Raw genomic sequence first — 17723 nt, 5'->3', positions numbered from 1 at the left:
CCGGCCATAAATCCTATTCTTGCTCAAAATTCTTCCTTGGCTGACATTGCATAAAGGACTTAAAAAAAAAATTCATCCTTGGGCTAGAGAGATGGCTTAGCGGTTAAGCACTTGCCTGTGATGCCTAAGGACCCCGGTTCGAGGCTCAGTTCCCCAGGTCCCACGTTAGCCAGATGCACAAGGGGGCGCACGCGTCTGGAGTTCGTTTGCAGAGGCTGGAAGCCCTGGCGCGCCCATCTTCTCTCTCTCCCTCTATCTGTCTTTCTCTCTGTGTCTGTCGCTCTCAAATAAATAAATAAATAATTTAAAAAAAATCATCCTACCAGGGGCCAGTGATGTAGCTAAGTGGTTGTACCTCACATTGTATGCACAAAGACCTGATTTAATCTCTAGCACAAATTTATCACCAGACCCCATTCTGTCATTTCTTGCTTTCCTCCAGATCCCTATACTCAGTTTTAGTTTCTGTCCTTTTTTTTAGTTTTCTTCCCCTAACACATTTCAGTTTAAAAGCTTTTCTCCCAAGCTGTCTAATGTGGAATGTTGTTCCTACTGTAACCTTCTGTAAACTAATTAATTTCAATTTATCCTTTAGATCTCTTAAATAAGTAGGCTTCTCATGTTGTACTTCTTCCAACTGTAATTAAACTAATTATGCAATTATTTAAAGTCTGTCTCTTCAAGTAGACTATAGGGACCTGCATGTCTTAGTATAGCAGTATTTCCAGGGAGTAGCATTGTGCCTAATCCAAAATACCCACAAATACTACTGTGAATTAAGCCTGATAATTTGACTTGGGAAATATCTTGTATGGTTAAAATTTAGAGCCACTTTGGTTATTTGCCAAAAATCCTTCCTAAAGCCTTTTTTTTTTTTTCTTTCTTTTTTGGGTGTTTTTTTTGCAGCAGGGTCTCACTCTAGCCAAGGCTGACCTATAATTCACTATGTAGTCTCAGGGTGGCCTTGAATTCATTGGCGATCCTCATACCTCTGCCTCCCGAGTGCCAGGATTAAAGGCGTGTACCACCATGCCTGGCTCCTAAAACCTCCTTATTGGTGGTCTGGCAAATGGGATTATTAGGTCTGTAAGACAGGGCCTTAAGGTAAAGACTAACAAGCTTCAGGCCTGGCTCTGCCTGCCTCTTTCAGGCAGGCTATGCACACTCATTGTAGCACCCAAGAGAAAAGGTCCACCCTCACATTCATGCAAGCTGTAACACCTAAACATTTGAAGTTTTCTTTTCTTTTTTTTCTTGTTATTTGTTGTTTTTTGAGGTAGGGTCTTGTTCAAGTCCCAGGCTGACCTGGAATTCACTATGTAGTCTTAAGGTAGCCTTGATCTCATGGCAATCCTCCTACCTCTGCCTCCCGAGTGCTGGGATTAAAGGCGTGCACCACCACACCTGGCTAAGACCCACTTTGCCTTGAAACTACAAGGCAATCAGTGCCAATATTTGATCTTGAGGTAACAAAATTTTGGTCTTCTTGGTTAAGTGGAAAGGAAGCCTATAGTGCCAAAATGCCTCTTGGTGGCCCACGCCAACTGAGTTGAGATGTATACAGACCCTTTCAAAACCAACAGAAGAGTGAGTTTCAAGGAATGTCACACTCAGCAGCCCAAGTCTGCCATCCCTAAGGATAATAGGCGCACCCAAACATGTCAAACAAGCATTGTGGATAGTCTAATGGCTTTATTGACTCCTTCTTTCTGGGACGCAGCAGGCAGAACTTCAGAGCAGGAGAGCAGGAAGAAAAGCTGAGAAGCTATGTTCTCAGTATGGGTCATTAAAGGGATACAGAGGATGTCCTGCATCTCTTGGGACCCTCTTCCCATCCATCTGAAAAGAGAGACAACAGATGACTCCACTTGTAGGAGTGAACATTCCAAAGGACATAGTCTTCAATTTTTTTTTTTTTTGAGGTAGGGTCAGCAGTGGTTGTGCCCATTCTCTCCCTGCCTATTTCTCTCTCTCTCTAATAAACAAATAAATAGAAATATTTAATCTAGGTGTGGTGGCACATGCCTTTAATCCCAATACTCGAGAGGCAGAGGTAGAAGAATTGCCATGAGCTCAAGAACACAATGAAAAAAAAAAAAAGAACACACTGAGACTACAAAGTGAATTCCAGGTCAGCCTGAGCTAGAGTGAGACCCTACTCGAAACAAACACCCCAAAAAACCTCAAGGTCAGTATAAGCAATCAAATGAAAAGCTGTCTGATAGAAAGGAAAAAAGAAAAAGTGGGATATGGTGGTAACTCAGAGGATTGTTTGGGCTCCAGTGAGCCCCTCTCTCAAAAAAACAGAGAGAAGAAGGGAAGGAGACAGGAAGGAAGGACTCTGAAACTAGGGTAGCAATACCACCACCAACAGTTCTGTCCCACTTCTAACTATCAAGCCTGAGGCAACACCAGGGTCACCCCATCCCAATTCTCCCACTCCCTCCTTACCCATTCTAAGAGTGAAATTCTTACCATAATCATGGGCACAATATATCGCCAATTTTTGTTGAGGGCATCTAGCTGTTTCATCTCTTCTGGGCTAAAAGTGAAATCAAACACCTGGGGGACAGAAAAGTCACACTTGTGAGTGGTAGCTGGGGTTCCCCAGTACTCTTTTCTTAAGACAAGAATAAACTTGACCAGAATGTATTTCTTTCTTCCCTTTTTTTTTTTTTTTTTTTTTTTTTTTTTTTTTAGGAGGGATGGGGAGAATGTATTTCTTTTTCTTTTTCTTTATTTATTTTGTTTCTTTAGAGGTAGGATCTCACTTTAGCCCAGGCTGACCAGGAATTCCCTATGTAGTCTCAGGGTGGCCTCGAATTTACGGCAATCCTCTTACCTGTTCTGGAATTAAAGAAGTGTGCCACCACACCCAGCTGTTTTTTTTTTTTTTTTTTTTGGTTGTTGTTTGTTTGTTTTTCAAGGTAGGGTCTCTCTCTAGCCCAGGATGCCCTGAAATTAGTCTCAAGGTGGCTTTGAACTCACAGTGATCCTCCTACCTCTGCCTCCCAAGGGCTGGGATTAAAGACGTGTACCACTACACCTGCCTTCCAGCTGTTTTTCTGTTTTAGGTAGGGTCTAGTTGTAGCCCAGGTTGACTGACCTGGAATTCACTATGTAGCTGCTGGTTGGCCTCAAATTCATAGTGATCCTTCTGAGTATGTCAACATACCCAGCCCCAGAATATATTTCAGTGGGCTAATGAACCCATGACTAAGTACCTGGATGTTCTGAAGAATACGAGAAGGAGTGACACTTTTAGGGATGCAGATTACTTTCCTCTGGATCTGCCACCTAAGGCAGAAAATGAAGGTAGATGAGGAAGAGGAGTTAGTATCAGATATTTTATTTATTTAGCTTTTTCAAGGCAGGGCTCACTGTTGCCTAGGCTGACCTGGAATTCACTATGTAGTCCAAGGCTGACCTCTAGCTCTCAGAAAACCTCCTACCTCTGCCTCCAGAGCGCTAGGATTAAAGGCATTTGCCACCATGTCAGGCCAGAAACATTATTTTATCCTTTATGCAGCCTTCACTAAGTCCTAGAGCTCCTGAGTCCCACTGATGTAATACTCCACAGAGCAGCCTCTCTCCATATCACATGGTAAGATTCTCTGCCCTATGTAAGCACTCAGATTAAAAAAAAAAAAAATCCCTAAATCGGGCTGGAGAGATGGTTTAGCGGTTAAGGTGTTTGCCTGCAAAGCCAAAGGATCCCGGTTCAATTCTCTAGGACCTATGTAAGCCAGATGCACAAGGGCGGGCACAAGCGTATGGAATTTGCAGTGGCTAGAGGCCCTGATGAACCTATTCTCTCTCTCTCTCTCTCACACACACACATACACAACTACCTCTTTCTCTATCAAGTAAATAAATAAATAAAAACTATTTTTAAAAAACCCCTAAATCATTGCCTCCCAGCCAGACCCTTTCCCCTACCAAAGCCCTGTTCCCAAAGAATAACCTTTACCTGAGCAGGATCTGTGCTGGAGATCGGCCATACTTTTCAGCCAGTGTCAGCACCACTGGCTCCTCAAACAGGACAGGCTCATCAGGATGACGCCAAGCACGATCAGAGGAACCCAAAGGACTATAAGCAGTCACCTCCAAGCCACGTGCATGGCAGTGGGCAATGAGGTCATTCTGAGCCAGGAATGGGTGGCATTCCACCTGAGCCAAGTAACAATCCATCAGTGTGTGATGACCACACTCAGGTTGCCTGCCCTCCCAAACATGCATGTCTGGACCACTGCCAAACCCCCACTGACTTCCGGCCATCGTTTTTTTTTTTTTTTTTTGGTGGGAAAAAATGTTTATTTTGGCTTACAGATTCAAGGAAAAGCTCCATGATGGCAGTGAAAATGATGGCATGAGCAGAGGGTAGACATCACTTCTGGCCAACATCAGATGGACAACAGTGACAGAAGAGTGTGCCAAACACTGGCAAGGGGAAACTGGCTATAATACCCAAAAGCCCACCCCCAACAATACACTGCCTCCAGGAGGCATTAATTTCCAAATCTTCATCAGCTGGGAACCTAGCATTCAGAACACCTAAGTTAAGGGACATGTGAATCAAACCATCAGCCTTGTCAGAAAATACAGTAATCCCCCAAGTAGAGGGGGCATGTGCGGACAAAGGATCCCATTTGAAGGGATAAACACTGAACCTAGATAAGCATCTGATCAAGTAATGACAGCCACAGACTGAAGCCCACCAAACACAAAAAGCACATGTCCACACTTATATAATGAAGTGATATAGCTGGCTCATATGGTAGGTGCTGTTTTAGAACCCTCTACACTCACTTCCATAATGGATGCAGCAGTTTATACTCCCAATGGTGAATAAGGGTACCTACCTCTTTCCTCATACCCAGCACTTGTCATTGGATTTCTTTATGATAGCTCTTCTGACCAGAGAGGAATCTCAAAGTAGTTTTAATTTGCATATCCCAGATAGCTAAATATATTTAAGATTCATATAGCTAAGAATAGATCTACCATATGCCCTAGCTATATCACTCCTAGGCAGATACCCTAAGGGCTCTATACTTTAGAGATACTTGCTCATCCATGTTAATTGCTGCTCTATGCTTAATAATCAGCCTAGATACCTACCAACTGATAAATGGATAATGAAGATGTGGTACATACACAAAAATAAAGTTTTTTTTTTTTTTTTTTTCTCGAGGTAGGGTATCACTCTGGCTCAGGCTGACCTGGAATTCACTATGTAGTCTCAGGGTGGCCTCGAACTCTCGGTGATCCTCCTACCTCTGCCTCCCGAGTGCTGGGATTAAAGGCGTGCGCCACCACGCCCGGCAAAAATAAAGTTTTATTCAGCTGTAAATAAAAATGAAATTGCAAAGGGGTGGAAATGTATAAGTGGGGTTCAGGGAAGGGGAATGGAAGGAGGATGAACCAAAACCAAAGATGTTTGAAAATCCATATAGAAGCCTACTTCTTCATTAGCTAACTAAAATATGCAATTACCACCTTTTTTTTTTTTTTTTTTGAGGTAGGGTCTCACTCTAGCCCAGGCTGACCTGAATGAAATTCACTATGTAGTCTGAGGGTAGCCTCAAACTCATGGCGATCTTTCTACCTCTGTCTCCTAAATTCTAGGATTAAAGGTGTGCACCACCACACAAAACCAATAACTTTATAACTTTAGGGAGCATCTTCTTCCACCTATACTGGGAACCTTGATTCACTCTTTAATCACTGTTATAACTTTTTTTTTCTTGTTTTTCTGAGGTAGGGTCTCACTCTAGGCCAGGTTGACCTGGAATTCACTATGTAGTCTCAAGGTGGCCTAGGAACTCATGGCGATCCTCCTACCTCTGCCTCCTGAGTGCTGGGATTAAAGGCGTACACCACCATGCCCAGCTCTCTAGTCACCTTTTTATTAGTTTTCCACTGATCATCTCATTCTCTCCCAAGACTTTAAACCCACCTTTATGCAGATAACTTCAACACTTCTGCCAACTTGCCATCTACATAAAGGAGGCCCATTCTATTATCCTTCAGGTTTGTTCTATGCACACAACACTGACAATACTCTAAACTAGCAACCTGTTTCTAATGCTCACCTGCAAGACAGCTGGGCGCACAGAGGCCACGCTGAGTATGTCATCAATTTGCTGACTGTTGAAGTTGGACAGACCCAGGGCTCGTACCAGCCCCTTCGCCACCATTGCTTCCAGAGCCTTCCAGGTCTCCTTATAGTGGATGTAGTCATACCTTATAGTACCATCAGCATTCTTGGGGAAGGGGTTGTCTCCCCGCCTAGTGAGACAAAGGCCAGAATGTATGGGCACAAATGCCAGATTCTTGTCCTGTCTGCCCATCCAGCCATTCTATGTCCCATCCCCTAAGACTAAAGGGTAAAATTACTAAGAATAGTAATGATTTTATCCTACTCATATTTCAGGTATTAAGCCTACAGGATATGTTCATTCTTCCTATTTTTTTTTTCTTCGAGGTAGTATTTCACTCTAGCCCAGGTTAACCTGGAATTCACTATGTAGTCCCAGGGTGGCCTCAAACTCATGGTGGTCCTACTACTTCTGCCTCCTGAGTACTGGGATTAAAGGCATGTGCCACCACGCCCAGCTCCTCCTCCTCCTTTTATTTCCCCCTGGGGTAGGGTTTCACTCTAGCCCAGGCTGACCTGAAACTCACTCTGTATCCCCTGGCCTTAAACTCATTGCAATCCTGCTACCTTATCCTCCCTATTACATGGGTTGGAGAGATGGTTCAGTGGGTAAAGGTGCTTGCCCAAACAAGCCTGACAGCCTGGGTTCAATTCCCCAGCACCTACATAAAACCAGATGCACAAAGTAGTGCATACATCTAGAGTTCCTTTGCAGTGGCTTGAGGCCCTGGTGCACACACTTCTTTCATTCATATTCTCTCTTTTCTTGCAAATAAATTAATAAAAAAGAATAAAGCATGTACCATAACACAGCAGCTCCTGTTTTTATTTAACTTAAATTTTGTTTATTTATTTTTATTAACAACTTTCATGATTGCAAAAAATACCCCATGGTAATACCCTCCCTCCCCCAACTTACCACTTTGAAACTCCATTCTCCATCATACCCCCTCCCCATCTCAATCAGTCTCTCTTTTACTTTTGATGTCATGATCTTTTCCTCCTCTTATGATGGTCTTATGCAGGTAGTGTCAGGCACTAGGAGGCCATGAACATTTTATTTTACTTTTTTGAGATAGGGTCTCACTCTAGCTCAGGCTGACATGAAATTCACTATGTAGTCTCAGGATAGCCTCAAACTCGTGGCAATCCTACCTCACTCAGCCTCCTGAGTGCTGGGATTAAAGATGTGAGCCACCATGCCTGGCTTTAAATTTTTTACTTCACATTTATTTATTTGAGAGAGAGATAGAGAGAGGATGAAGCACATAGAGATAAACAGAATGGGCATACCAAGGCATTCAGCCACTGCAAACAAAGTCCAGATGCATGCACCACCTACCTGTCTCCCCAAGTGCTGGGATTAAAGGCGTGTGCCACCACACCCAGCCAATAACCTTGTAACATTAGGGAACATCTTTTTCTACCTATACTGGGAACCTTGATTCAGTCTTTAATCACTGTGGCATCTTTTTTTTTGGGGGGGGGCGGTTGTTTTGAGGTAGGGTCTTACTCTAGCCCAGGCTGAACTAGAATTCACTATGTCATCTCAGAGTGGCCTTGAATTCACAGTGACCCTTCTATCTCTGCCTCCTGAATGCTGGGATTAAAGGTGTGCACTGCCATGCCCGCCGGACTCCTTCCCTTCTTCCTTCCTTTTTTCTATCTTTTGTTTTTCGAGGTAGTCTCACTCTGGTTCATGGTCCAGGCTGGCCTGGAATTAACTATATGGTCTCAGGGTGGCTTTGAACTCTCGGTGATCCTTCTACCTCTGCCTCTGTAGTGCTAGGATTAAAGGCGTGCCTGGCTCCTGTTTCTTTCTCTCTCTCTTTTTTTTTTTTGGTTTTTCGAGGTAGGGTCTCACTGTATCCCAGGCTGACCTGGAATTCACTCTGTAGTCTCAGGGTGGCCTTGAACTTACAGTAATCCTCCTACCTCTGCCTCCCTAGTGCTAGGATTAAAGGCATGCGCCACTACGCCTGGCTCTTTCTCTTTTCTTTTAATTTTAGAAAGAGAGAGAGAGAGAGAGAGAGAGAGACAGACAGACAGAGAGAATTGGTGCTTTAGGGCCTCAGCCACTACAATTAAACTCCAGATGCTTGCACCAGCTAGTGGGCATGTGCAACTTTGTACTTGCCTCACCTTTCGGCATGTCTAATACGGGATCTGGAGAGTAGAACATGGATCCTTAGGCTATGCAGGCAGGCACCTTAACTGCTAAGCCATCTCTCCAGCCCTTAAATTTTATTTATTATTTGTGCATGTGTGGTGCATATGTGTGGGTGTGTGCATGGGTACACCACCATCTCTTGCTACTACAAATGAAGCACCAGATGTTCACACCATTCCTTGCATCTGGCTTTATGTGGGTGACTGGGGAATTGAACCCTGGCCAGCAGGCTATGCAAGCAAATACTTTTTAAAAGCTGAGCCATCTTTCCAGCTCCCCTTTTTATTTTTCTAACTTTATTTTGATTTGTTTTTTTTTTGAGACATGGTCTTATGTAACCCAGGCTGATTCAAACTTGATATGTAGTTGAGGCTGGCCTTGAACTCCTGATCCTGCCACTCTCACCTCCCGTGTGCTAGGATTGTTACAGGCATGTGCCACTGTGCTTGCCTCTTTTTTTTTGGTTTTTCGAGGTAGGGTCTCACTCTGGTCCAGGCTGACCTGGAATTAACTCTGTAGTCTCAGGGTGGCCTTGAACTCATGGCGATCCTCCTACCTCTGCCTCCCAAGTGCTGGGATTAAAGGCGTGCGCCACCACGCCCGGCTTGCCTCTCTTTTTTGATAAAGCTGAATTCTACCTCCTCCCTCCCTCAGGGATTTCTCTACCTATCTACCACAGGGCACAGTGCTGACAGAAGCCTCTTCTCACACCTTCTGCTGAGATTTACTTATGGCTAAAACACCACGGTTCTACTACAGCAGAAAGGTGGGCATATTTTCTGAGTGAATAATGTGCAGGAAGGACCACTCATACAGTCATAAGGTATGCAGAGACCATTCTCCTCGTCCTTTTCTTATTTTGGTTTTTCGAGGTAGGGTCTCACTTTGGCCCAGGCTGACCTGGAATTCACTATGTAGTTTCAGGGTGGCTTGAACTCACAGTGATCCTCCTACCTCTCCCTCCTGAGTGCTGGGATTAAAGGCATGTGCCACCACACCCAGCTTTCCTTGTCCTTTTTATGTAGCAAAACACCTGGCTGCAGAAAAGGCTATATAGCATTTAAGGTGCTTGCCTGCAAAGCCTAAGGATCTGAATTTGATTTTCCGGTATTCATGTAATGCCAGGCATATGCTTCTGGAGTTTGTTTGCAGAGGCTGGAGGCCCTGGAGTACCCATTCAATCTCTTTCTACCTGCCTCTTTCTCTATCTCTTTCATAAATAAATAAATAAGTTATCTGTGTGTGTGTGTGTGTGTGTGTGTTTTAGTCAGGTGTGGTGGTGCACACCTGTAATCCCAGCACTTGGGAGGCAGAGGTAGGAGGATTGTCATGAGTTCAAGGCCACACCTGAGATTCACTACATAGTGAATTCCAGGTCAGCCAGGGCTAGAGTGAAACCCTACCTCAAAAAAAAAAATGTATATATATACACATACATATATATCTTTTGTCATATTTCAGAGAGAGAGAGAGAAAGAGAGAATGGTGTGCCAGGGCCTCAGGCACTGCAATCGAACTCTAGATGCTTTCACCACCTAGTGGGCATGTGTGACCTTGCGCTTGCCTCACCTTTGCGCATCTGGCTAATGTGATACTGGAGAGTAGAACACAGGTCCTTAGACTTTACAGGAAAGCACCTTCCCGCTAAGCTAACTATCCAGCCCAAATAAAATATTTTTCAGAAAAAGGTAGGATCCCATGTTACACTCTTCTGCTTGCCACAAATGTTCCCATCCTGTTTTACTACTGTGAACTGTAGGAAGTAAGAAAGACTACCATAATCAACTCCCAACTTCCAGAAAAAGACCCTGCAACACTTACTCAAAGGCATTAGGCCAGTGAATCAGGTATAGGTCCAGATACTCCAGCTGAAGGTCAGCCAGTGTCTTCCGGAGGGCACCTTCCACATCTTCAGGGTGGTGCTTGGTGTTCCACAGCTTGGATGTCACAAACAGCTCCTCCCGAGGAACTGCCTGGGACAGGGACAGAGTTGATTGTGAGAAGATCCCTGAGTGCTTCACCTACCTCACTTCTGGGAAAGGGTCTAGAAGGAGTTATTGCCAACCCAATCCTCTTTGTCTCCCCAGTTCTTACCTTGCCTGGTCCCACATTCTCCTTCAGTGCCTCTCCAATCTCAGTCTCATTGCCATAGACAGCAGCACAGTCAATGTGGCGGTAGCCTACGCTGAGGGCATATGTAATGGCTGCTTTTACCTGCCAGGTGAAGGAACAGTGATTTCAACTCTGTTGGTCAGAGCCAGAAACTTCTGCCATCTTTTGACAGGGAAGAAGGTCCAATTACACAGGTAGGGGTAAGAAGATGAAAAATTATTCTAGCAGGATGGGGTGGCTCATGCCTTTATTGCCAGCACTTGGGAGGCTAAGGCTGGAGGATCACTGTCAGTTTGAGAACAGCTCATAGCTACAGAGTGAGTTCCAGGTCTGCCTGGGCTGGAATGAGACCCTACCTCAAAAAAACAAAATTTAAAATTTAAAAAAAAGAAAAGAAAAATGGGGCTGGAGAGATGGCTTAGTGGTTAAGGCGCTGGCCTGCGAAGCCTATAAGGTCCCTGGTTTGACTCCCCAGCACCCACATAAGCCAGATGGTGGTGAATACATCTGGAGTTCATATGCAGTGGCCATCGACCCTGGTCTACTCCCTCTCTCTCTCTCTCTCTAACCAATATATAGAATAAAATGCTTTTTTAAAAAAGGAGAAAAACAGCAAAATGATTCTACTCCAGAAGACCAGAAGATTCTTTGGAGGACCCAAACTCTTTGTCCTTTTCTGATTCCACCCAACTACAAAATCTCTTCCAACTCAGCCATCTCAGCAAGGTGTGGCCTAAATCAATGATGGAACAACAGCTAGCATAAATAAACTTTAGTCCTTTTTTGTTGTTACCTTGTTTGATGCCCAGTTTACCTGGCCAGATAGAACTGTGTTCATAGGACTAGAGAGATGGGTTAGCAGTTAAGGCATTTGCCTACGAGCCAAAAGACCCAGATTTGATTTTCCAGGACCCATGTGAGCCAGATGCACAAGGTGGTGCATGTGTCTGGAGTTTGTTTGCAGTGGCTAAAGGCCCTGGTGCACCCAACCCCCACTGCCTCTTTCTCTCTGTCAAATAAAATTAAAGAAAAAAAAATGAGCTTGAGGGCTGGAGTGATGGCTCAGTCGTTAAAGGTACTTGCTTGCAAAGCCTATAGGTGTGGGTTCAATTCCTCAGTATCCATGTAAAGCCAGACGCACAAGGTGGCACAATCTTCTGGAGTTCAATTGTAGTGGCAGGAAACCCTGGTGTACCCATTCTCTCTCTCTCTCTAGTGAATAAATAAAAAATATTTTTAAAAAATAAGCTTGAGGCCAGTGTGGTGGCACATGCCTTTAATCCCAGCATGTGGGAGGCAGAGATAGGAGGATTGCTATGAGAACAAGGCCACCCTGAGAATACGTAGTGCATTCTAGGTTGGCCTGGGCAAGAGTAAGACCCTACCTTAAAAAACAACAACCGGGCTGGAGGGATGGCTTAGCAGTTAAGGCGCTTGCCTGCAAAGCCAAAGGACCCAGGTTCGATCCCTAGGATCCATATAGGTCAGATGCACAAGAGGACACATATATCTGGAGTCTCTGTCTGTCAAATAAATAAAAAATAAACTTAAAAAAAGAAAGCTTGAACCGGGTGTGGTGGCACATGTCTTTAATTCCAGCACTTGGGAGGCAGAGGTAGACCCTACTTCAATAAGCCAAAAAAAAGCTTATTAAAAAAAAAATCGGAGCTGGGCATGGTGGTGCATGCCTTTAATCCCAGCACTCGGGAGGCAGAGGTAGGAGGATCGCCTTGAATTCAAGGCCACCCTGAAACTACATAGTGAATTCCAGGACAACCTGAGCTACAGTGAGACCCTACCTCGAAAAACCAAAAAAACAAACAAAAAAATCGGGCCTCACCGACTGCTACTGGCAGGTCCAGGAGGTGCTGAAGCATGCGCGGGTGAGTGTGTGCGGAGGCCACACGTTCACTCTGGCTTACCACGTCTTCACCTAGCAGTTCGGGGGAGGAAGATCCACTGCTACCAGCTTGCTCTCAGGGTGGTGACCAGAGCCTTAGTTAAGAGCACAAAGGCCTGCAGGCCCAAGAAGCGCACTCTGAAGAGCCTCTGAATTAATCCAATTACAGCTGCCTCCCAGGAACATGGTTTACAGTACCTAGCATTAACTGCCAACTTAATTAAGTGCCATGTGGAGCTCAATAGGAAAGTACTTGCAGACCTGGCCATCTATGAACCAAAAACTTTTAAATCTTTGGCTGCTTTGGCCAAGAGAAGGCGGCAGGAAGGATTTGCTGCAGCCTTGGTGGATGGGAAGGAACCTGAAGGAATATTTTCCAGAGTGCTGCAGTACCACTGAGGGCCACCACACTGGACAAGGGGAGACTTTTCTCTGACGATCGGAACTAAAGGAGCAAAACGAGTGTCTGTTTAACAGTAAATTCAGTATGTGTTTATTTACATTTCAGCTACAGGCCTGAGAACAGGTTCTGTTTTCTCTCAATGGCACAGCCACAGAACTGCTCTGTATAGATTGTACAAATAAAATCTGCAGGGTTCTTTGCCAGTTTAAAAAAAAAAAAAAATCTGGGCCAGAGGTGGTAGCACATGCCTTTAATCCCAGCACTTGGGAAGCAGAGGTAGGAGGATCACTGTTAGTTCACGGCTAGGCTGTGACTACATAGTGAATTCCAGGTCAGCCTCGGCTTCAGTGAGACCCTACCTTGAATACCTTGGTTTAGTGGTTAAGATGCTTGCCTACAAAGCCAAAAGACCTAGGGTCAATTCCCCAAGACCTACATTAGCCGGATGCACAAGGTAGCGTCTGCATCTGGAGTTTGTTTATAGCAGCTAAAGGCCCTGGAGTGCCCATTCTCTTTCTCTCTCTGCCTTTTTTTCCTCTTTCTCTGTCAAATACAAAAAGGAACTATTCAACAGGCATAATTTATCTCACAGCATAGTATAAGATAGAAACTTTCTGTAAATTGCAAGGTGCAACAGGAATGTGCTATAGCTAGATTACATGGAAATATGCCTTATCCTATCAAACTTTTTTTTTTTTTTTGAGGTAGGGTTTCACTCTAGCTCAGGCTGACCTGGAATTCACTATGTAGTCTCGGGGTGGCCTTGAACTCATGGCAATCCTATCTTTGCCTCCCAAGTGCTTTACACAGTCATGACTGCCTCCCTATCAAACAATCTTATAATCAAGAAAAGGTTTATGAATTGGAGAGATGACTTAATGGTTAAGGCACTTGCCTGAGAAGCCTAAAGACCCACGTTCAATCCCTCTGTACCCAAGTAAGACAGATGTGTATGGTGCTGCATGCATTTGGAGTGGCTAGATTTCCTGCTGGTGTACCCATTTTTTTTCTCTCACAAGTAAATAATTATACTCTTCTTCTAAATAAACAAACTCTGTCTTTTTTTTTTTTTTTTTTTTTTTAGAGGGGCTAGAAAGCTGGCTTAACTGTTAAGACACTTGTCTGTAAAGTCTAAGTACCCAGGTTTGATTCTCCAGTACCCATATAAGCACAAGGTGATGCATGCATCTGGAGTTTGCTTGTAGTAGCTGGAGGTCCTGGTACGCCTATTCTCCCTCTCTCTCTCTCTCTCTATTGGCCTCTACCTCTCTCATATAAATAAATTAAAATTAAAGTGCTTTATAAAAAGATGGCTTACCAGTTAAGGTGTTTGCCTGCAAAGCCAAAGTATCCTGGTTCTATTCTCCAGGACCCACATAAGACAGATGCACAAGAGGGCACATGCATCTGGAGTTTTATTCCAGTGGCTGGAGGCACTGGCATGCCCATTCTCTCCCTCTGCCTCTTTCCTTCAAATAAATAAAAAATAATAAAAAAAAAGAAAGAAAGAAAGGAAGAAAGAAAGAAAGAGAGAGAGAGCCAGGCCAGCCAGCCAGGTATGGTGGTGAACATCTTTAATGTCAGCACTCGGGAGGCCGAGGTAGGAGGAGTGGTGTGAGTTCAAGGCCACCCTGAGACTGCATAGTGAATTCCAGGTCAGCCTAAGCTAGAGTGAAAGCCTACCTCCAAAAACCAAAGGAAAAAAGCAAGCAGGCAAGCAAGCGCGAGCGAGCCAGGCGTGGTGGCACACACCTTTAATCCCAGCATTTGTGAGGCAGAGGTAGAAGGGTCATTGTGAGTTCGAGGCCACTCTGAGAAGACTGCTTAGTGAATTCCAGGTCAACCTGGGCTAGACTGAGACCCTACCTTGAAAATTAAAAAAAAAAAAAAAAAAAGGAGAAAGAATGAAAGAAAATGTTTATGTTATGAGACTGGGTATGGTGGCACACCCTTAATCCTAACACTTGGAAGGCAAAGGTAGGAAGATGGCCGTGAGTTTAAGGTCCCCCTGAGACTACATAGTAAGTTCCTGGTCAGCCTGGACTATAATAAAACCTTATCTTGAAAAGAAAAGGTTCATGAGGCCAGGCATGTTAGCATACCCCTTTAAACCCAGCACTTGGGAGGCCAAGGTAGAAGGATCACTGTGAGTTCAAGGCCAGTCTATAGATACAAAGTGAGTTCCAGGTCAGTCTGGGATAATGAGACCCTGCCTGGAAAAAAAAAAATAGAGAAACCATTTATCAAATCTAGGCATGGTGGCTCAGGCTTGTAATCATAACACTTGGGAGGCTAAAGCAGATTAAACTGCCAAGAGTTCAAGGCCAACCTTGTTAACATAGTGAGTTCAGGATAGCCTGATAAGCCTGGGATACAGAGATTCACTGACTCAAAAAAAAAAAAAAAAAAGTTTATGTTTATCAAGCAGGGTTGCACAAACTTGTGATTGTAGTACTGGGGAGGCTAAAGCAGCAGGATTGTCTTGAGCTCACCAACAGCCTGAGCTACACAGTGAGTACTGGGCTAGCCTAGGCTATATAGCAAGACCCTATCACACATTGAGTACAGGTGACCTCAGCCTTGTTTGTATGCCTAATGTCAGAATGTACACTTGGAGCTGGGCATGGTGGCAACACCTTTAATCCTAGCACTTGGGAAGCAGAGGCAAGAGGATCACTGAGTTCTAGGCAACCTTGAAACTACATAGTGAATTCCAGGTCACCCTGGACTACAGTGAAACCCTACCTTGGAAAAATAAAAATAAAAAAAGAGTGCACTTGGGAAAGGCCCAGTCCCCAAGGAGCCCAGTATGGGAGGGGACATATGATCACAGAACAGGACACAATCTTAGTACTGATGGCCACAGAGGATCAAAAAGTCTACCTTAGCTAGGTATGGGAAATCTTCTAGTGAGTTGTTGGCCAGGGAGGTCCCTGATGTCCTCAAAACATTACAGACCATTGCCGAGGCCCTTGGTTTCCCACAGGAATAGATGGTAAGGACCCTATTTCTGAAGACTCCCACTGAGAAATCCTGCTTGCGCTGAGCTGAAAAATCCTTCATGTAAATCAACTGACAGAAAGCTGGAAAAAGCCATGCTGCATGCAGCTCAATGGGAGAGAGAAATCACCAGTGAAGATACTCCACAGTGGACACTTCAAGTCTTAGATTTGGCCAACCAGGCCAAATGAGCCAACAGGTGCAAGAGTGGCACATCTGTTATGGGGAAACCAACTGCCCTATAATTTGACTAGAGGCCTGCTCCATGGGAGAGAATATATCCCTGATACTGAAAACCTACAACAGGGGTAGTCAAGAGCCCTAGGGGTGTAACATCTGTTGCTATCTGGCTAAATGTATATACTGTGCTCATCAAACTGCCCAGGAAGCACTTCTCTTAATGTTCATACCCATATATTAATGCTACTCTCATTTTTTTTCGTTAGAGAATTTTCTCTTTACAGATGGCAATGACCTTGGGATGACTCAAGGCATCATGGTGCTGACAAGTGACAGAGTTGTGCTCAGCACCACAATATTTCTAACACACCATCCAAGGCTCAGGGACCATTGTGGAAGAGGTGGTGGAAACAATGTAAGAGCCAAAGGACAGGCAGGACTCCTAAGAACATGCTCCTCCAGACACAAAATGGCCTGGATATCCATGACCCCACAGTGCCTGACACTACCTACATAAGACCATCATAATAGGAGGAAAAGATGATGACATCAAAATAAAAGAGAGACTAATTGAGAGGGGGAGGGGATATGATGGTGGACAGTAGAGTTTCAAAGGGGAAAGTGGGGGGAGAGAGGGAATTACCATGGGATATTGTTTACAATCATGGAAGTTGTTAATTATAAAAAAATAAAGATTAAAAAAAAAAAGGTCTACCTTAGGACTATAGAGATTGCTTAGCAGTTAAAGTGCTTGCCTGTGTAAGGACTCATGTTCAACTCTCCAGGTCCCACATAAGCCAGACACACATTGACACAAGCATGCAATGTTGCACATGCACATAAGAGGGGGCCCCCATCTGCAGTTTGATTGCAGTAGTTAGAGGCCTTGACATGCCAATTCTCTCTTTTTCTCAAACATTTAAAAAAAAAAAAAAAAAAAGAGCCTGGTGGGATGGTGCATGACTTTAATCTTAGCACTTGGGCGGCAGAGGTAGGAGAATTGCTGTGAGTTTGAGGCCAGGTTGTGACTATGTAGGGAATTCTAGGTCAGCCTGGGCTAGAGCGAGATGCTGCCTTGAAAAATCCACACATCCATACACACACACACAAAGGGTAAGGTGTGGTGGTGCATGCCTTTAATCCCAGCACTAGGGAGGCAGAGGTAGGAGGAATGCCATGAGTTTGAGGCCACCCTGAGACTACAGAGTGAATTCTAGGTCAGCCTGAGCTACAGCAATACTCTGAGGAAACCAAAAAATAAAAACTGAAAATAAGTAAATAAATAAAAAGTCTACCCTGGCCTGGAGAGATAGATGGCTTAGCAGTTAAGGTGCTTACCTACACAGCCAAAGGACCCAGGTTCATTTCCCCTGGACCAATGTAAGCCAGATGCACAAAGTGGCACACACATCTGGGGTTCATTTACAGTGGCTGGAGGCCCTGGCATGCCCATTTTCTCTATCTGAGCCACCCTCCTCTCAAATAAATAAATAAATAAAGAAAGAAAGAAAGAAAGAAAGAAAGAAAGTAAGTAAGTTTGATGTTACCCTGAGACTACATAGTGAATTCCAAGTCAGCATGGGCTAGAGGAAGACCCTACCTTGAAAAACTATATCAGACTACCCTATAAGCACTTCTCTTAATTTTCATACCTATATACTAATACTACTTTTACTTTTGGTTAGAGAACCTTCTCTTTTCAGATGGTAATGACCTTGGGATGACTCAGGAGGCACCATAGTGCTGAGAAGAAGTGACAGAGGAGGGCTCATCACTGAAACATCTCTATCACAACTTC

The 17723-nt window shown here is 44.3% G+C and overlaps 1 protein-coding gene and 1 pseudogene across 2 annotated transcripts in view; one reads left to right on the top strand and one right to left on the bottom strand.

Annotated features, from left to right (window-relative positions):
- Window positions 1-1672: 1672 nt before the first annotated feature.
- Akr1a1 (aldo-keto reductase family 1 member A1) overlaps window positions 1673-17723 on the bottom strand; it is a 32077-nt gene continuing 16026 nt past the window's right edge. For both annotated transcript variants that reach the window (XM_004672143.2, XM_045150779.1), the window contains 7 exons: window positions 10425-10544; window positions 10152-10303; window positions 6096-6291; window positions 3971-4170; window positions 3225-3297; window positions 2476-2562; window positions 1673-1839 (listed from right to left, as the gene is read on the bottom strand). In XM_004672143.2, coding sequence (XP_004672200.2) covers window positions 1774-1839; window positions 2476-2562; window positions 3225-3297; window positions 3971-4170; window positions 6096-6291; window positions 10152-10303; window positions 10425-10544 — 894 coding nt within the window. In that variant the 3' untranslated portion in view covers window positions 1673-1773. The remainder of the gene's footprint in view (window positions 1840-2475; window positions 2563-3224; window positions 3298-3970; window positions 4171-6095; window positions 6292-10151; window positions 10304-10424; window positions 10545-17723) is intronic.
- On the top strand, window positions 12269-12781 carry LOC105945027 (annotated as a pseudogene).

This window comes from Jaculus jaculus, chromosome 5 (assembly GCF_020740685.1).
Source record: "Jaculus jaculus isolate mJacJac1 chromosome 5, mJacJac1.mat.Y.cur, whole genome shotgun sequence".
Classification (NCBI taxonomy): Eukaryota; Metazoa; Chordata; class Mammalia; order Rodentia; family Dipodidae; genus Jaculus; species Jaculus jaculus.
This window is presented reverse-complemented; position numbering and strand designations above follow the sequence as displayed.